The sequence below is a fragment of the Nipponia nippon genome, unplaced genomic scaffold, assembly GCF_047370975.1.
Source record: "Nipponia nippon isolate SJK-2023a ecotype South Korea unplaced genomic scaffold, ASM4737097v1 scaffold_38, whole genome shotgun sequence".
Classification (NCBI taxonomy): Eukaryota; Metazoa; Chordata; class Aves; order Pelecaniformes; family Threskiornithidae; genus Nipponia; species Nipponia nippon.
The window spans coordinates 2,405,927-2,426,023 of NW_028262356.1; the positions used below are offsets into that span (position 1 = coordinate 2,405,927).

A 20,097-nucleotide genomic window follows, 5' to 3' on the forward strand; every position below is an offset into this window, starting at 1 on the left:
AGATCTGCCCCCCAGCCCCCCAAACCTGCCCCTTTGCCCCCCAGCCCCCAGATTTGCCCCTTTCCCCCCCAGACCCCTAAATCTCCCCCCTAGGAACCCCCCAGCCCCCCAAACCTGCCCCTTTGCCCCCCAGCCCCCCAAATCTGCCCCCCAGCCCTGCCCCCCCACTCACGGGCCGTGGGGCGCTCGGGCTCGGGGGGGCCCCGGGGGGGCTCCAGGGCGGGGGAGACGGTGAAGCGGGTGCCGCGTCGGGGGTCCCCACCCAGGGCGGGGCCGGGGGGACCCCGCTACTCCCCCCACTCAAAGCCCCCCCCTGGGGGGGGGGCGGGGGGTCAGGACCCCCCCCCAGTGCCCAGGACCCCCTGCTACGGGGCAGAGACCCCCCCAAGACCCAGGACCCCCCGCTATGGGGCAGAGACCCCCCCAGTGCTCAGGACCCCCTGCTATGGGGCAGGGACCCCCCTCAGTGCCCAGGACCCCCTGCTACGGGGCAGAGACCCTCCCCCAAGACCCAGCACCCCCCGCTATGGGGCAGAGACCCCCCCCAAGACCCAGGACCCCCGCTATGGGGCAGAGACCCCCCAAGACCCAGGACCCCCCGCTATGGGGCAGAGACACACCCCCCAGTGCTCAGGACCCCCTGCTACGGGGCAGGGACCCCCCAATATGGGGCTGAGCCCCCCTTGAGCCCAGGACCCCCCGCCCCCCCCCCGGGTCCTCCCGCCGCCGGCGGCACCCACCGATTCCGTCAGGGGGCGCAAAAGCGTCGGGTTCCGCCTCCTGCCCCTCGGCGGCGCTCTGGCAGCTCAACTCGTTGGTGGGCGTCTCCTGCGCCGGGGGGCGGGGCCTTTCAACCGCGGCCACGCCCCCTTCCCCTTGCCCCCGCCCCTGCCCTTTGACTCCGCCCCCCCGTGGGCGGTGCCTCCCGCCTCCCCTCCGCCAATCAGCGCCTTCCCCCCCCCGCCCCACCTGGTCGAAGAGGTAGACGGTGACGTCATCGAAGAAGGACACCATCTTGCGCTTGCGCGCCAGCGCCGCTTCCGCTTCCGCTTCCGCCGCTTCCGCTTCCGCCGCGCCCCGGGGGGACTTGAGGAGGCCCCGGAGGCCGCGCCCGTCCCAACGCGTCACCACGATCGGCACCGCCGGGCCGCCGCCGCCCGCCGCCGCCTCCTCGGCCTCGTCCTCCTCCTCCTCGTCCCCTTCCTCCTCCTCCTCTTCCTCCTCCTCCTCTTCCTCCTCCTCCTCCTCCTCCTCCTCCGGCGGCCCCCGCCCCTCGGCCCTGTCCCAGCGCTGGGCCCGGGGGCCGCGGCGGGGGAAAGGCCGCAGGGCCAGGGGGGGCAGGGGGAGAGAGAGGCGGGAGGCCTTCGCTGGGGGGGCAGAGAGGGGCAGTGGGGCAGAATGGGGGGCAGTGGGGCAGGTTGGGGGGGCAGAGAGGGGCAGTGGGGCAGAATGGGGGGCGGGTTGGGGGGCAGTGGGGCAGGTTAGGGGGCAGTGGGGCAGGTTAGGGGGGCAGAGGGGGCAATGGGGCAGGGTGGGAGGCAGGTTAGGGGGGCAATAGGGCAGGTTAGGGGGCAGGGAGGGGCAATGGGGCAGAGTGGGGGGCAGGTTGGGGGGGCAGAGAGGGGCAATGGGGCAGGTTGGGGGGCGGGGGGGCAGAGGGGGCAATGGGGCAGGGTGGGAGGCAGGTTAGGGGGGCAATAGGGCAGGTTGAGGGGCAGTGGGGCAGGTTAGGGGGCAGGGAGGGGCAATGGGGCAGAGTGGGGGGCAGGTTAGGGGGGTTAGAGGGGGTGGGGGAGCAGGTTGGGGGGCAGAGAGGGGCAATGGGGCAGGTTGGGGGGCAGACAGGGGCAATGGGGCAGGTGAGGGGGGCAGAGTGGGGCAAGATTGGGGGGTCAAGGAGGGGCAATGGGGCAGGTTGGGGGGCAGAGAGGGGCCGTGGGGCAGGTGAGCGGGGCAACGGGGCAGAGAAAGAGAGACAGAGTCAAAAGCAGGGGGTGGGAAGGTGCCCCCCTTCCCACAATGCACCACAGCAGGACCCCCCCAACCCCCTCCTCCTTGCCCCCCACCCCCGTCCCTCACCCACCTCGGATGTCGGCGCTGCTGGGGGGGACGGCGGGGACCGGGGTGGCCGCGGGGACGACGGTGCCGCCGCCGCCGTTGTCGTTGTCCCGCCCTCCGCCGGCCGCCCCCCGCCCCGGGGCCTCGGGGCGCCCGTCCTGTCCCCGAGGCGCCAGCAGATTTCGGGTGACGTCCTCGCGCAGGGTGACCTGCAGCCGCTCCTGGCACACCTGGACCACGAACCCCCCCTCGGCGGTGGCCCCGGGGACGTCCCCATCCCTGTCCCCCTGCCCGCGTCGGGACGCGGGGGTCCCCGGGGTCACCGCCGCCCCGGTGGTGCCACCGCCACCGCCCCCTGCCGCGGGGGACGGTGACGTCTCCGTCTCGTAGCCGCTGTCCCCGGGGCGCTGGCCCGGCGAGGACGGGGACGCCCTTGGGGACGGGGACGCCTCGGGGGGTCCCTTTGGGGATGGCTCCCCCGGGGGTTTGGCTGGGGACCCTCTTGGGGACGTCGTCTGGGTCCCCTGTGGGGACGTCTCTTGGCACCTCCTTGGGGACGCCTTCGGGGACGTTTCTTGGCGTTTCCTTGGGGACATCTCTTGGCGTCTCCTCGGGGACGTCTCTTGGCATCTCCTTGGGGACATCTCTTGGCATCTCCTTGGGGACATCTCTTGGCATCTCCTTGGGGACGCCTTTGGGGACATCTCTTGGCATCTCCTTGGGGACATCTCTTGGCATCTCCTTGGGGACGCCTTTGGGGACATCTCTTGGCGTTTCCTTGGGGACATCTCTTGGCGTCTCCTTGGGGACCCCCTGGAGGCCATCTCTTGGTTTTTCCTTGGGGACATCTCTTGGCATCTCTTTGGGGACGCCTTTGGGGACATCTCTGAACATCTCCTTGGGGAACCCCTCGAGGACATCTCTTGGCATCTCCTCGGGGACCCTTTTGGGGACATCTCTTGGCATCTCCTCGGGGACGCCTTCGGGGACCTGGGGGGCCCCTTGCCCGGGGACCCCGCTGGGGACTTTGCCGAGCACCTCCTTGGGGACCCCTTGGGGACCTTCTCCAGGGGCGCCTTTGGGGACATCTCCGGGCACCTCCTTGGGGACCCTTTTGGGGACCTCTTGGGACACTTCTCCGGGGACCTCTTGGGACAGCGCTGCGGGTCCCCATCTGGGCACCGCCCCGAGGAGGCCATTGGGCAGCTCCGAGGGGGCGTCGTCTCTTGGCACCTCTCCGGGGACCCCTTTGGGGACGTCCCTGGGGCCCCCTTTGGGGACATCTCTTGGCATCTCCTTGGGGACCCCTTTGGGGACGTCCCTGGGGCCCGCTTTGGGGACATCTCTGGAGACCCCTTCGGGGACGTCCCTTGGCGCCCCTCTGCCCCCCCCTTTGGGGACACCTCTGGAGACCCCTTTGGGGACGTCCCGTGGCACCTCCCCGCGCCCCCCCTTGGGGTGCCGCCCTGGGTGGCCCCGGCCGGCCGGGGGGTGACCGCGGGGGTGTCCCCGAGGGGGTCCCCGAGAACCCCGGCCACCAGGGCCACCTTCTCCTCCTCGGGACCCTCGGCCAGCGCGGCCAGTGGTGGCACGGCCACGGCCACGGGGACGCCGGCGCCCGGGAAGGGGGACCCTGGCGGGGGTCCCCAAGGACCCCCCTGGGGAAAACCCTCCCTCGGGGACGTCCCTGGCGCCCCGGGCGCTGTCCCTTGTGTCCACGGGGACGTCCCCGGTGCCCCGGGTGCCATCGCATCTGTCCAACATGCCCCTGGCGCCGTCACGTCTGTCCAAGGGGACGTCCCTGGTGACGAAGGGGACATCTCTTGTGACAAAGGGGACGCCTCTCGTGTCCACGGGGACGTCTCTGGGGCCAAAGGGGACGTCCCTTGTGCCCCAGGTGCCATCTCTCCTGGGGTAGCTGCCGTCTCTCGTGTCCACGGGGACATCTCTGGTGCCACAGGGGACGTCCCCTGTCCCCCGGGCACCGTCTCTCGTGCCAAAGGGGACATTTCGTACGCCCAAGGGGACGTCCCTTGTGCCCCGGGGGACGTCTCTCGTGTAGGGGATGTCTCTCGTGCCCATGGGGACGTCTCTGCTGCCAAAGGGGACGTCCCTCGTGCCGAAGGTGACATCTCTTGACCCCACGGGGCCACCTCTGCTGCCAAAGGGGACGTCCCTTGCGTCCTGGGCACCGTCTCTCCTCTCAAAGGTGACCTCTCTTGTCCCCACGGGGACGTCTCTGGTGCCGAGGGTGCCACCTCTCCCGTCAGCGGTGGCCTTTCTTGTCCCCATGGGGGCACCTCTGGTGCCAAAGGGGACGTCCCTTGTGTCCCAGGCACCGTTTCTGGTGCCAAAGGTGACATTCCTTGTCCCCACGGGACCATCTGGGGTGCCGAAGGGGACGTCCCTTGTGCCCCAGCTGCCACCTCTCGTGTCAGCGGTGGCATCTCTTGGCCCCATGGCGCCGTCACTCGTGTCAGCGCTGCCATCTCTGGGGGCAGTGGTGGCCTCTCTTGGCCCCATGGGGTCATCTCCAGTGCCAAAGGGGACGTCCCTTGTGCCCCAGGTGCCACCTCTCTGGTCAACGGTGGCGTCTCTTGGCCCCACGGGGCCATCTCCAACGCCAAAGGGGACGTCCCTTGCGTCAACGGTGGCCTCTCTTGCGTCAACGGTGGCCCCTCTCGTCCCCACGGGGCCACCTCCAGTGCCAAAGGGGAGGTCCCTTGCATCAACGATGGCCTCTCTTGGGTCAATGAAGACCTCTGTTGTCCCCATGGGGCCACCTCTAGTTCCAAAGGGGACGTCCCTTGTGCCCCAGGTGCCACCTCTCGTGTCAACGGTGGCCTCTCTCGTGTCAACAGTGGCCTCTCTTGTGTCAACGGTGGCCTCTCTTGTCCCCACGGGGCCATCTCCAACGCCAAAGGGGACGTCCCTTGCGTCAACGGTGGCCTCTCTTGTGTCAATGGTGGCCTCTCTCGTCCCCATGGGGCCACCTCCAGTTCCAAAGGGGACGTCCCTTGTGCCCCAGGTGCCACCTCTCGTGTCAACGGTGGCCTCTCTTGCATCAACGGTGGCCTCTCTTGTCCCCACGGAGCCATCTCCAGCACCAAAGGGGACGTCCCTTGCGTCAACGGTGGCCTCTCTTGGGTCAACGGTGGCCCCTCTCGTCCCCACGGGGCCACCTCCAGTGCCAAAGGGGACGTCCCTTGTGCCCCAGGTGCCACCTCTCTTGTCAACGGTGGCCTCTCTTGCGTCAACGAAGACCTTTCCTGTCCCCACGGGGCCATCTCCAACGCCAAAGGGGACGTCCCTTGCGTCAACGGTGGCCTCTCTTGTCCCCACGGGGCCACCTCCAGTGCCAAAGGGGACGTCCCTTGCGCCCCAGGTGCCACCTCTCTTGTCAACGGTGGCCTCTCTTGGGTCAACGGTGGCCTCTCTCGTCCCCACGGGGCCACCTCCAGTGCCAAAGGGGACGTCCCTTGCGCCCCAGGTGCCACCTCTCTGGTCATCGACGACCTCTCTTGTCCCCACGGTGCCACCTCATCCCTCCCCACCGCCACCCCCCGCCCCTCCGGCCCCCAAATCCCGGGGTGACCGGTGGCCTCGGTGGCTTCGGTGACCTCGCTGGCCGCCGGACACTCCACCAAGGAGCCCCTCTCGGCCCGCAGGGACGAGTCGTCCCCGGCGCTGTCACAGCGGGGGCGCAGGGGGGCCCCCCGTTCCCGCCACCCCCGCACCACCTCGGCGCGGGCCAGGGCGCAGGTACAGGGGGGCGGGGGGGCGTCCCCATCGTCCCCCTCCTCGTCCCCCCGGCAGAGGGGACAAGCCAGGGGACGCCGGGGGCTGCTCCCCCCGCTGCCGGCCGTGCTCCCCGCCGAGCTGCGCTCCCCCCACCCCTCCCCGGCCCCCCCCATCAGCGCCGTCTCCTGCACCCCCCGAAAAGGATTGAGCCCCCCACGACGGTTGGGGACAACGGGGGGACCGGAGGGGGCCACCGTCCCCGCCGTGTCCCCCCCGCCTTCGTGTTCCTCCAGGCGGATGTAGTACTCGCTGGTCCCCGAGGGGCTGCGGGCGCCCAGCACCGGCAGCACCCCGGGGGTCCCCAAGTTACCGAGACGATTTTGGGGTGGGGGTACCCCCCCGGTACGACCCCCCCGGGCTCGTTCCCAAAGACACTCGAAGGCCAGGCGTCCCCGACTGCTCTGGGTGACGGTAAGGACGTCCTCGGGGTCGGGGCCGGGGAAGGCGTCGAGGAGGGGGAAGGCGGAGGGGGGCCGGGGGGGGGGCCGGGGGCGGGGACCCCCCGGGGGGACCCCGCAGGAGGGTGCTCAGCCGGCGGTGCAGCTCTTCCAGGGAGGGGCGCTGGGGGGGCGGGCGCCAGCAGGACTGCAGCACCCCGAACCTGCGGGCGGGACCCCCCAAAGTGGGTATGGGGGCGGGGACGCCCCGGGGGGGGGGGGACACAGGGACACCCCAGCGACAGGGAGGGGGACAAGGACAGGGACACCCTGGGGTGGGGACCCCCCAGGGGTGGGGACACCCCCAGGACAGGGACAGGAATGGGGACAGGGATGAGGACACCCCCGGGATGGGGACACCCCCAGGGACAGGGACCCCCCCCAGGGGTGGGGACAGGGACGGGGACACCCCAGGGATGGGCACCCATCACCACGGGGGGACAGGGACAGATGGGAGGACACAGGCGGTGCGTGGGTGTGGCTGGGGGTCCCCGTGTCGTCCCCGTGTCCCCCCACTCACCAGCTGTCGGCGTGGGGCAGGCGGAGGCGGGGGCGGCCGAGGGCCAGCGGGCGCCGGTGCATCAGGCGGCCGAGGAGCTCCTGGTCCGAGAGGTGCCGGTAGGGCTGGACCCCCAACTCGAACAGCTCCCACAGCGTCACCCCCAGCGACCTGACGGGGACACCGTGACACCGGCACTGTCACCGCGGACACCGCCACGCCGGGCACCGGCACCTGGCCATGCTGCGGCACAGGGACAGCGGGGACCGTCACGCTGGGTACGGTGGCATCGCAACACCGTGACACCAGGTACCGCAGCATCGCAACACCGTGACACTTGTTACCATCACACCAGCGACCGTCGTGCTGGGTATCACGGTGTCACAACAACATGACATTTGTCACCGTCACACCAGGGACCGTCGTGCTGGGTTTGGCATCGCAACACCGTGACGCTTGTCACCATCACACCAGTGACCATCGTGCTGGGTATTGCGGTGTCACAACAACATGACATTTGTCACCATCACGCCAGGGACCATCACAACACCGTGACACCTGGCACCAGCGTGTTTGGTACCGCAGCATCGCAACAGCGTGACGCTTGTCACCGTCATGCCAGCGACCATCGTGCTGGGTGCCGTGGCATTGCAACACCGTGACACCTGGCACGACCGCGTCAGGTGCTGTGGCACAATGTCATGACAGCAGGGACCATCACACTGGGTACCGTGCCACCGCAACACCCTCGTGCCAGGGACACCATCGCGCTGGGCACCGTCCCATCCGGCACCACAGCATCGCAACACCGACCCACCTGGGCACCGTGCGGCTGTTGCAGGGTACAACGGGACACCGCGACATCGGGACAGCCTAACGCCATCGCAGGTGGGCACCGTGGCACCCCAACACCCTGTCACCGGGACCTCCCAACACCATCACACCCCAACACCGTGATACCAGGACACCATCACACCTCGACACTGTCACAGCCCAGCACGGTGACACCGGGACCTTCCAACACCGTCATACTCCAACACCACCACACGGGGATCTTCCAACACTGTGACACCCCAACACCCTGACATCCCAATGCTGTTGCACCCCAACACCATGACGAGAGGACACCATCACACCCCAACACCATGACACTGGGACCTTCCAACACCGTCACACCCCAACACCATGAAAACAGGACGCTGTCACACCCCCACACCGTCACATCCCAACACTGTGACACCAGGACACTGTTGCACCCCCAACACCGTGACAGCAGGACGTTGTTACACCCCAACACCGTCACACCAGGACACCGTCACCCCCCCCAACACTGTCACGCCGTTGACATCCCAACACCGTGACATCCCAACACCATGACACCCCAACATGGTGACGCCAGCACCCCGTCACCCCACCCCGCCAGGACACCCCAGCACTGGGACAGGGTGACACCGCCACACCGCGCCACTGGGCTGGGGGTGTCCCCGATGTCCCCCAGTGTCCGTGGCGTCACCCGGTGTCCCCCATGTCCCTGGTGTCCCCCATGTCCACGGTGTCCCCGGTGTCTGTGGCGTCACCCGGTGTCCCCCGTGTCCCTTGTGTCCCCCATGTCCACGGTGTCCCCGGTGTCCGTGGTGTCACCCAGTGTCCCCCGTGTCACCCCGTGTCCCCGGTGTCCCCGACTCACCAGACGTTGCTCTCCTTGCTCTGCTCTGCCACCGCGAGTGTCCCCCGGGTCTCGGCCAGCAGCTCGGGGGCCACCCAGCGCAGGGGGACCCACAGCCGCTCGGGGGTCACGTAGTAGTCCTCCTGGGGGGGGGGGGGGGGGGTGTCTGTCACCCATTGTCCCCACCCCTGGCCCCAGCCTGGCCCCGCCCATCCCAGCAGCTCCCCATTCTGTCCCCAACTGGTCCCGAGGCTCCTGGCCCCATCCCGGTGGGTCCCTGTCCCCGCCATGTCCCCAGGCCCCGGGGTCTGGCCTGGTGGGGCTCCGGCGATGTCACCCCGTCCTGGCTGGTCCCTGTCCCCAACCCAGCCGGTCCCTGCGTCCCCTCCCTGCTGGTCCCCATCCCTGTCCCCATCCTGGTCATCCTCATGTCCCCATTGTCCCCATCCCAGCTCGTCCTTGTCCCCATCCCCATGTCCCCCCATCCTGGCTGTCCCCATCCCTGTCCCCATCCTGGTCGTCCTCGTGTCCCCATTGTCCCTGTCCCCATCCCAGCTGCTCCTTGTTCCCATCCCCATGTCCCCCCATCCTGGCTGTCCCCATCCCCGTGTCCCCCCATCCCTGTGTCCCCCTCATCCCTGTCCCCATCCTGGCTGTCCCCATCCCGGCTGTCCCCATCCCTGTCCCCGTGTCCCCTCATCCCTGTCCCCATCCTGGTCAGCCCCGTGTCCCCCTGTCCCCATCCCAGCTGCTCCTTGTCCCCATCCTGGCTGTCCCCATCCCCGTGTCCCCTCATCCCCATGTCCCCTTGTCCCTGTCCCCATCCTGGTCATCCCCGTGTCCCCCTGTCCCCATCCCAGCTGCTCCTTGTCCCCATCCTCATGTCCCCCATCCTGGCTGTTCCCATCCCCGTCCCCATCCCTGTCCCCATCCCCGTGTCCCCTCATCCCCGTGTCTCCTCATCCCTGTCCCCATCCTGGTCATCCCCGTGTCCCCCTGTCCCCATCCCAGCTGCTCCTTGTCCCCATCCCCATGTCCCCCCATCCTGGCTGTCCCCATCCCCGTGTCCCCCCATCCCTGTGTCCCCCTCATCCCTGTCCCCATCCTGGCTGTCCCTATCCCGGCTGTCCCCATCCCTGTCCCCGTGTCCCCTCATCCCTGTCCCCATCCCCGCGTCCCCATTGTCCCTGTCCCCATCCCAGCTGCTCCTTGTCCCCATCCTGGCTGTCCCCATCCCTGTCCCCATCCCCGCGTCCCCATTGTCCCTGTCCCCATCCCAGCTGCTCCTTGTCCCCATCCCTGTCCCCACCCCCGTCCCCCCACCCCCGTGTCCCCTCTGTCCCCGCAGGTGCCACCCACCCGGTAGTTGCTGTGGGCCAGCCCGTAGTCCCCCAGCCGCACCGTCAGCTCCGAGGTCAGCAGGCAGTTGCGCAGGGCCAGGTCGCTGCGGGACCCGCTCAGCCCCCGGCCCGGGGGGGGGACGGGGGGGGGGGACACACGGGACCCCCCACCCCTGGGGGCACCCGGGGGGGACCCCCGCTCCCAGGGCACCCAGGATCCGGGGGGGGGGGACCCAAGCGGCCAGGGGGGACCCTACCCCGGGGGACCCGGGTATCTGGGGGGGGGACCCCACCCCAGGGGGGGCCCCGGTGTTTGGGTGGGACCCCCCCCACCCCCTTGGGGACCCCCCCAAGCCCCCTCCCCTCTGTGCGAGGGGACCCAGGCATCCGGATCCCCTCTTCTCCCACCCCAAGGGGACCCAGGGGGCTGGGTGCCCCCCACCCAAGGGGACCCAGGGCTCCGGGTGCCCCCTACCCCAAGGGGACCCAGGGACCCCTCCCCAAAGGGACCCAGGGGTCTGGGTGCCCCCACCCAAGGGGACCCAGGGACCCCTCCCCAAAGGGACCCAGGGCTCCGGGTGCCCCCACCCAAGGGGACCCAGGGACCCCTCCCCAAAGGGACCCAGGGGTCTGGGTGCCCCCCACCAAGGGGACCCAGGGACCCCTCCCCAAAGGGACCCAGGGGTCTGGGTGCCCCCACCCAAGGGGACCCAGGGACCCCTCCCCAAAGGGACCCAGGGCTGCAGGTACCCCCCACCCAAAGGGACCCAGGGCTCTGGGTGCCCCCCACCCAAGGGGACCCAGGGCTGCGGGTGCCCCCCACCCAAGGGGCCGGGGCGGTACCTGTGGACGAAGCCGTGGCGGTGAAGGTGCCGCAGCCCCAGGGTGACCTCGAGCGCCAGCCGCTGCAGCGTGGCCACGTCGCGGGGGGGCAGCTCCGGCGTCCCCCCCCCGGCCCCCCGCTGCGCCCGCAGGTACCGCTTCAGGTCCCCCTGGGGGGGGGGACAGGGGGGGACACGGGGTCATTGAGGGCGCCGGGGGGGCAACGGGGAAGGGGGCAAAGCCCCTCGTGCAACACCCCCCACCCCGTGCAAACCCCTCGTGCAAATCCCCCCACAAACCCCTCGTGCGAGCCCCTCGTGCAAATCCCCCCTGCACAACCCGCCTGTGCAAACCCCTCGTGCAACCCCCCCCATGCACAACCCCCTCATGCAAACCCCTCGGGCCAGCCCCCTTGTGCAAAGCCCCCTTGTGCAACCCCCCGTGCACAGCCCACCTGTGCAAACCCCCTCGTGCAAACCCCCTCGTGCAAACCCCCCGTGCACAGCCCACCTGTGCAAAACCCCTCATGCAATCCCCCCCCGGGACCCCCCTCGTCCACCCGCCCCGTCCACCCCCCCGTGCAAACCCCCTGTGCGCAGCCCACCTGTGCAGACCCCCTCGTGCAAACCCCCTCGTGCAAACCCCCTGTGCACAGCCCACCTGTGCAAGCCCCCTCATGCAAACCCCCCGTGTACCTCCGTGCACCCCCGTGCAACCCCCCGTGCAAACCCTCTATGCAACCCCCCCATGCAAGCTCCCTCGTGCAAACCCCCTGTGCAGCCCCCGTGCAAACCCCCGTGCACCCCCTGTGTACCTCCCTGTGCAGCCCCTGTGCAAACCCCCGTGCAAACCCCCGTGCACCCCCGTGCAAACCCCCTGTGCAGCCCCCATGCACCCCCTGTGTAGCCCCCGTGCAAACCCCCCGTGCAAGCCCCCGTGCACCCCCTGTGTACCGCCCTGTGCAGCCCCCATGCAAACCCCCGTGCAAACCCCCGTGCACCCCCGTGCAAACCCCCTGTGCAGCCCCCATGCACCCCCTGTGTAGCCCCCGTGCAAACCCCCCGTGCAAGCCCCCGTGCACCCCCTGTGTACCGCCCTGTGCAGCCCCCATGCAAACCCCCGTGCAAACCCCCGTGCACCCCGATGCGCAGCGCCGTGCAAACCCCCGTGCAAACCCCCATGCACCCCGGTGCAACCCCCCGTGCACCCCGGTGCAAACCCCCGTGCAAACCCCCGTGCATCCCTGTGCAAACCCCCATGCAAACCCCCGTGCACCCCAGTGCAACCCCCCGTGCACCCCGGTGCAAACCCCCGTGCAAACCCCCGTGCAGCGCTGTGCAAACCCCTATGCAAACCCCGGTGCAAACCCCCGTGCACCCCGGTGCAAACCCCCGTGCAACCCCCCGTGCACCCCTGTGCAAACCCCCGTGCAGCGCTGTGCAAACCCCCATGCAAACCCCCGTGCAACCCCCCATGCAAACCCCCGTGCAACCCCCGTGCCCCCCCGTGCAAACCCCCGTGCAACCCCCCATGCAAATCCCGGTGCAAACCCCCGTGCACCCCCGTGCAAACCCCCGTGCACCCCCGTGCACACCCCCGTGCACCCCCGTGCACCCCCGTGCAGCGCGGTGCGCGCACCAGCTGGCAGTACTCCATCACCAGCAGCAGGGGCCCGCTCTCCCCGCACAGCCCCAGGCACTGCAGCAGGTTGGGGTGCTGGAGGCTCCTGCAGGCGATTGGGGGGGCTCCCATTACACCCCCCCCCCCAAAGCCCCCAGGCCCCTGGGTGCCCCCCCCCCCCAGACCCATGGGTGCCCCCCCAAGACCCCTGGATGCGCCCCCTGCACCCCTGGGTGCCCCCCAGACTCTTGAGAGCCCCCCAGACCCATGGGAGCCCCCTCTGGACCCCTGGGTGCCCCCTGGACCCCTGGGACCCCCCAGACCCATGGGTGCCCCCCGGACCCCTGGCTGCCCGCCCCCAGCCCCATGGCTGCCCCCTCCAGACCCCTGCCCCCCCCCCCCCGGGTGCCCCCCCCCGGGTGCCCCCCCCCGTGTGCCCCCCACCCCTGGGTGCCCCCCCCCCGGGTGCCCCCCTGGACCCCTGGCTGCCCCCCCAGCCCCATGGCTGCCCCCTCCAGACCCCTGCCCCCCCCCCCCGGGTGCCCCCCCCCCCGGGTGCCCCCCTGGACCCCTGGCTGCCCGCCCCCAGCCCCATGGCTGCCCCCTCCAGACCCCTGCCCCCCCCCCGGGTGCCCCCCCCCCGGGTGCCCCCCCCGTGTGCCCCCCACCCCTGGGTGCCCCCCCCCCCCCGGGTGCCCCCCTGGACCCCTGGCTGCCCGCCCCCAGCCCCATGGCTGCCCCCTCCAGACCCCTGCCCTCCCCCCGGGTGCCCCCCCCCCCCGGGTGCCCCCCCTGGACCCCTGGCTGCCCCCCCCAGCCCCATGGCTGCCCCCCCAGACCCCTGCCCCCCCCCCCCCCCCGGGGGCCCCCCCTGCCCCCCCCCCCCCCCCCGGGTGCCCCCCTGGACCCCTGGCTGCCCCCCCCAGCCCCATGGCTGCCCCCTCCAGACCCCTGCCCCCCCCCCGGGTGCCCCCCCCCGGGTGCCCCCCCCCGTTACCGATAGGGCTGAGCTTCGGCCAAGAAGCGCCGCTGCTCGGGGGCCCCGGCGCCGGCCCGAAGCTCCTTCACCACCACCTGCGCGGGGCTGGGGTCCCCCAAGAGCTCCCCCAGGATCACCTGGGGGGGCGGGGAGCGGGGGGGGGGTCAGGGGTGCCCCACCCCCCGCCCCCCCGGCCCCCCCGGCCCCCCCTCACCTTCCCGAACCAGCCGGTGCCGATCTCCTGCAGGTAGCTCAGGTGCTGGCGGCTCAGCGCCGGGGGCTTCGGGGGGCTGAAATGGGGGGGTACGGGGGGTTGGGGGTTTGGGGGGGGATATGGGGGGTTGGGGGGTGGGGGGGTTTGGGGGTTTGGGGGGGGGTATGGGGGGTTGGGGGTGCGGGGGATGGGATATGGGGGGTTGGGGGCGGGGTGGGGTACGGGGGGTTGGGGGGGTTTGGGGGGGGTATGGGGGGTTGGGGGCGGGGGGGGTTTGGGGTTTGGGGGGGGGACATGGGGGGTTGGGGGCGGGGTGGGGTACGGGGGGTTGGGGGGTTTGGGGGGGTATGGGGGGTTGGGGGCGGGGGGGTTTGGGGGTTTGGGGGGGACATGGGGGGTTGGGGGCGGGGTGGGGTACGGGGGGGTTGGGGGTTTGGGGGGGTATGGGGGGTTGGGGGCGGGGGGGTTTGGGGGGGATATGGGGGGTTGGGGGCGGGGTGGGGTGCGGGGGGATTTGGGGGTTTGGGGGGATATGGGGGGGTTGGGGGGCGGGGGGTGGGATATGGGGGGTTGGGGAGCGGGGGGATATGGGGGGTTGGGGCGGGGGGGTTGGGGGTTTGGGGGGGATATGGGGGGTTGGGGCGGGGGAGATTTGGGGGTGCGGGGGATGGGATATGGGGGGTTGGGGTGGGGTGGGGTGCGGGGGGATTGGGGGGTTTGGGGTGGGATATGGGGGGGTTGGGGGGTGGGGAGGGGTACAGGGGGGATTTGGGGTGCAGTGGCGTGGGATATGGGGAGATTGGGGGGTGGGGGGATTTGGGGTGTGGGGGGTGGGGTACAGGGAGGGTTTGGGGTACGGGGGGGTGCGGGGGGTGGGGTGCGGGGAGGGGTGGGGTACGGGGTGTTTTGGGGTGCAGGGGGGTTGGGGTGCGGGGGGAGGATTTGGGGTTCGGGGAGGGTTTGGGGTACAGCGAGGGGGTTGGGGTGCAAGGGGGGGTTGGAGTACGGGGGTTTTGGGGTACGGGGAGGGGTTGGGGTGCGGGGGGTTGGGGTACAGGGTTTTTTGGGGGTACAAGGAGAGGTTTTGGGGTGCAGGGGGGACCCCAACTCTGCCCCCCCCAGGGTGCTGCCCTGGGTCCATCAGCCCCCCCCCGCAATGGGGCAGGACCCACGGGGGGCACCCAGCCCCCCCAAAAGCTGGGGCAGGATCGATTGGGGGGGCTCAGCCCCCGCCCCCCCCCATGATGGGCGTTTTTTGGGGGGGCCCCCCCCCAATCTCAGCCGCCGGCGTCTCGGCGCCGCCGCGCGTCGCCCCTTTGATCAGCACCCGCTGACGTTTCTGGGCCGCCGGCGCCTGCCCCAGTTTCGTGTCACCCCAGGGTGGCCCCCCCCCCCAAATGCTGGGTGCCCCCCCCCCCCCAAAGTGCCACCCAGAGCACCCAAGGGAGACAAAGAGCTCATGGGGGGGCCACCCAGGGGTGGTGGGGGCTCTAGAGCACCCCTAGGGTCCCCCGAGCTGTTGGGTGACCTAGAACCCCCCCCCCTTGAACCACCCTGAAGCACCCATTGGGTGATCTAGAACACCCATAGCCCCCCCCCAGTGCTTGTGGGGTGCCTCTGAGCCCCCCAGGGCCCCCCAAGCCATCAGGTGATCCACAGGGTCCCCCCAGCCATTGGGTGACCTAGAACCCCCCTTCACCCACCCCAAAGCACCCATTGGGTGACCTAGAACCCCCCTTGAACCCCACCAGTATCTGGGGGGGTGCCTCTGAGCCCCCATAGGGCCCCCCCAAGCCATTGGGTGACCTAGAACCCCCCTTCACCCACCCCAAATCCCCCGTTGGGTGACCTAGAACCCCCCCTCGCCCCCTCCAAATCCCCCGTTGAGTGACCTAGAACCCCCCTCGAAGCCCAACGAGCACCCATTGGGTGCCCCCCACCCCCTCCCTTACCGGGGGGGGGGGGCGGGGGGCCGGGCCCCCCCACCTCACCCAAGGGCAGGACGTAGACGTCGGGCAGGGAGGGGGAGGACGAGGTCTCCTCCGCCGGCGGCGTGAACTCCCCGGAGTCTTCCTCCCCCTCGGGGTTCTCGAACTCCTGGGGGGGGGGGGGTCAGAGGTCACCAAGGGGTGACCCTACCCCTCCCCCATCCCCCAGCAGGTTTTTTTTTTTGGGGGGGGGGGGGCCTCACCTTGAAGCCGACGTCGCCCCGCTTGCAGCAGAGGCAGGTGAGGAGGAGGAGGACGAAGGCCACCAGCCCCGAGCAGGAGATGAGCACCACGGCGTAGGGGGGGGGCAGCGGCCCCCGCCCCGGGGGGAGGCTCCCTGGGGGGAGGGAGGGGGCAGCGGGGTTTGGGGGGGGTCCCAAGGGGGGGGGGATCTGGGGGGGTGGACCTATGGGGGGGGGGTCCCGTGGGGGGGTCCCCAGGGGTGGGGGGGTCCCGGGGGGGGCTCCAAGGGGGACCTATGGGGAGGGGTTCTGGGGGGGGGTCCCATGGGTGGGGGGCTCTAGGGTGGGGGGGATCTGGGGGGTGGACCTATGGGGGGGTGTCCTGGGGGTGGGGGGTCCCATGGGTGGGGGGGGGTCCAGGGGGGACCTATGGGTGGGGGGTCCCGGGGTTGAGGGGGGTCCCAAGGGTGGGGAGTCCCATGGGTGGGGGGTCCCGGGGATGGGGGTTCTGGGGGTCCCGGGGGTGGGGGGGGGGGTCCGGGGGGGTCCCAAGGGTGGGGGGTCCCGGGGGTGGGGGGTCCGGGGGGTCCCAAGGGTGGGGGGCCCCCTCAGCCATTTCCATCCAGCCAAGGCCCGGAGGGGGAGGGGGGTCCAGCCCCCCCCCCCCGGGGGGCCGGGCCTGGCCCAGGGGCGCGGGGGGGGGGGGCCGGGCGCCTGGGGTCCCCCCGCCCCTCCCCCTTTCCCAGCCGGGGGATGGGGGGGGTGGGGACAATGGGGGGGACAATGGGGGGCTGGGGACAGGGAGGGCCGGGGGCTGGGGACAATGGGGGGGGGGCTGGGGACAACGGGGGGGGGACACGGGGGGGTTGGGGGGGCCGGGGGGGGGGGGACAGGGGCTGGGGACAACGGGAGGCTGGGGACAATGGGGGATGGAGGGATGGGGGGTGGGGACACCGGGGGGGGACAGGGACACGGGGGGGGGAACGGGGGGGGGGGGGGGGGGGGCAGGGACACCGGGGAGGGGACAGGAGCAGAGGGAGGGGGACAAGGGGGGGCTGGGGGGGGGGACAAGGGGGGGTGGGGACGGTGGGGGCTGGGGATGAGATGGCAGAGGCGGGGGGGGAGGACAGAGGGACGGGGGGACAGAGGGACGGAGGGATGCGGGGACAGAGGGATGCGGGGATGGACAGACATGGGGACAGAGGGATGAGGGGACAGACGGACATGGGGCTGGAGGGACGGATGTGGGGACGGATGGACGCGGGGACGGATGGACGGACAGACGGACGTGGGGACGGATGGGCATGGGGGTGGACAGGCACGGAGATGGAGGGGCACGGGGACAGACGGACACGGGGAAGGATGCGGAGGTGGCTGGGCACGGGGCTGGCTGGACGGACAGACAGACGGACATGGAGATGGCTGGGCACAGGGATGGACGGACGGACAGACAGATGTGGTGACGGATGGGCACAGGGACGGACAGACGGACGCGGAGGTGGCTGGGCATGAGGATGGCTGGATGGACGGATGGACAGACGGATGTGGTGATGGATGGACACAGGAACGGACAGACGGACATGGAGGTGGCTGGGCACAGGGATGGCTGGATGGACGGATGGATGTGGTGATGGATGGACAGACAGACATGGTGACGGATGGGCACAGGGACGGACAGACGGACGTGGAGGTGGCTGGGCAGAGGGACGGACAGACGGACGTGGAGGTGGCTGGGCACGGGGCTGGCTGGCTGGACGGACAGACGGACGTGGTGACGGATGGGCAGAGGGACGGACAGACGGACGTGGAGGTGGCTGGGCACGGGGATGACGGATGCGGGGCTGGATGGATGGGGTGATGGACGGACGGGGTGATGGATGGACGGACGGACGGATGGACGGACGGACAGACGGACTCACCGCGGGGCGGGGGGGCCCCCAGGACGCCGTGGGGCCCGAGCGAGGCCATGGCGGCGGCGGCGGCGGCGGCGGCGGGCGGCAGGAGGGGGGGGGGCCCCGGCCGCCGCATCCCGACCCCCGCGGGGGCCCTTAACGGGGGGCGGGGGGGGGGGCCCGGGGGGGGGGGGCGGCGGGGCGGGGGGGGGGCGCGGGGGGCATCCCGGGGCTGGGGGGAGGGGGGCAATGGGGGGGGTGGGGGGGACAATGGGGGGGGGGGCGGGAGGGAGGATGGGGGGAAGGGGGGGCAGTGAGTGGGGTGGGGGGGCAATGGGGGGGCAGTAAATGGGGGGGGGCAGTAAATGGGGGGGGGGCAATGGGGGGCGCCCGGGGGGGTCGGGGCGGCGGAGGCGGCCGCGGAGCCGCCGGCGCGATCGTGCGGGAGCGCTGCTGCCCCCCCCCCCCCCCCGCCCCCCCCCCGGCCCCGCCCCGCCGTCCGCCGGCTCCTATTGGTGGTTGGGGCTGTCAGTCAGCGGCGGTGCCGGCCTCCCGGCGCGGGGCGGGGCGCGGGATGCAGGGGGTTGCCATGGAGACGGGGCTGGGTACCACGGGGGGCGGGGCGGGGGGGCACGGGGGGATGGGGGGGGACACGGGGGGACACAAGGGGACACGGGGGGACACGGGGGGGACACGGGGGGGACACGGGGGGACATTGGGGGGTGAGGGGGGACATGGGGACACGGGGGGGACACGGGGGGGGACACGGGGGGGACATGGGGGGGACACGGGGGGACATGGGGGGGACATGGGGGGACAAGGGGACACGGGGGGACAAGGAGGTGGCCATGGGGGGGACATTGGGGGACGTGGGGGGACAGAGAGGGGACACGGGGGGACGTGGGGACATGGGGGGACACGGGGGGACATTGGGGGACACGGGAGGGGACAAGGGGACACGGGGGGGGACACGAGGGGACATGGGGGGACATTGGGGGGACACTGGGGGGACGTGGTGACATGGGGGGGGACAAGGAGGTGGCCGTGGAGGGGACACGGGGGGACACGGGGGGACACGGGGGCCACCTCTGGCCGCGGGTGACGCGGCCCAGGACGCCGGTGCCACCTCGGTGGCCCACGGCCACTTGGGCGGCCTCCAGGAGGCGGGCACGCGGGTGACACGCGTCCAGGCACGGCGACACGCGGGTGACGCGCGTCCAGGCATGGTGACGCCCGTGGACACACCTGTGGACACACAAGTGACACGCGTCCACAGCCGGTGACACCCGTGGACACACATGGGTGACACGCGTGGAGACACGGGGACACGCGAGTGACACACGTGTCCACAGAGTGACACACGGCGACGCACGGGTGACACGTGTCCGCGCACGGTGACACCCATGTCCACGTACGGTGACACACAGGGACACACGGGTGACACCCGTGTCCACGTACGGTGACAAACGGTGACACACACAGGTGACACGCTGGTGACACACGTCCACGCACGGTGACACTCTGGGCACACAGGGACACATGGGTGACACGTGGGTGACACGTGGGTGACACACGGTGACACACGGGTGATGCATGTCCATACACAGTGACACGCGTGACACACAGTGACACACGTCCACACACGGTGGCACGCGTGGACACACGGTGACACACGGGTGACACATGTGCACACGTGGTGACACACGGTGACACGCATGGGCACACGGGTGACACACAGTGACACACGGGTGACACCTGTCCACGCGCGGTGACACATGTGGACACACACGGTGACACACAGGGGTACACAGTGACACACGGGTGACACCCGTCCACACACGGTGACATGCGTGGACACACGGTGACACACGGCGACACACGGGTGACACACAGTGACAGATGGGTGACACATGTCCACACGCAGTCACACACATGGACACACACGGTGACACACGGTGACACGCGTGGGCACACAGGGTGACACACGGTGACACATGGGTGACACATGGTGACACACAGTGACACGCGTGGGCACACACGGTGACACACGGTGACACACGGGTGACACATGGGTGACACACGGTGACACGCGTGGGCACACAGGGTGACACACGGTGACACACAGTGACACGCGTGGGCACACACGGTGACACACGGTGACACACGGGTGACACATGGGTGACACACGGTGACACGCGTGGGCACACAGGGTGACACACGGTGACACACGGGTGACACCCGTCCGCACCCGGTGACACGCGTGGGCACATACGGCTGACACGTGGTGACACACGAGTGTCACGTGTCCACGCGTGGCGACACACATGTCCACCCAGGGCACGCGAGTGTCACGTGCCCAGGCACGGGGAACACCCCCCCCACCCGCGGCCACGCCCACGCCCCGCGGGGGCCCCCCCCGCAGCGCCCCTCCCCCCCTCGGCGGACCCCGCGCTCCCTCCCCCTCCCTCCCGGAACAATGGCGGCGCCCACACGGGGCCGCTCCTCCACTCCGTGCTCCCCAGGCGCGCTCAGCCATTGGCCGGCGCGACGCTCGCGACGCGCCTTCCCATTGGCTGGCTCCCTGAGAGGGGCGGGGCCT

At 71.2% G+C, this 20,097-nt stretch overlaps 2 protein-coding genes across 2 annotated transcripts; both read right to left on the minus strand.

The window, feature by feature from the left end:
* Positions 1-563: 563 nt before the first annotated feature.
* On the minus strand, positions 564-15,153 carry LOC104009624 (uncharacterized). The gene is given in 13 exon segments (XM_087772954.1): positions 564-601; positions 741-828; positions 970-1,367; positions 2,084-6,333; positions 6,335-6,460; positions 6,817-6,966; positions 8,483-8,604; positions 9,821-9,905; positions 10,645-10,793; positions 12,262-12,349; positions 13,241-13,359; positions 13,437-13,512; positions 15,140-15,153. Coding segments are annotated over 13 exon segments (5,703 nt in total).
* Positions 15,154-15,242: 89 nt separating this feature from the next.
* On the minus strand, positions 15,243-19,986 carry LOC148053722 (uncharacterized). The gene is made up of 3 exons (XM_087772955.1): positions 18,585-19,986; positions 15,628-15,761; positions 15,243-15,533 (listed from the first exon to the last, which is right to left on the minus strand). The coding sequence occupies exons 1-3, from the start codon at positions 19,408-19,410 to the stop codon at positions 15,243-15,245; spliced, it is 1,251 nt and encodes a 416-aa protein (XP_087629081.1). The 5' UTR covers positions 19,411-19,986.
* Positions 19,987-20,097: the final 111 nt, after the last annotated feature.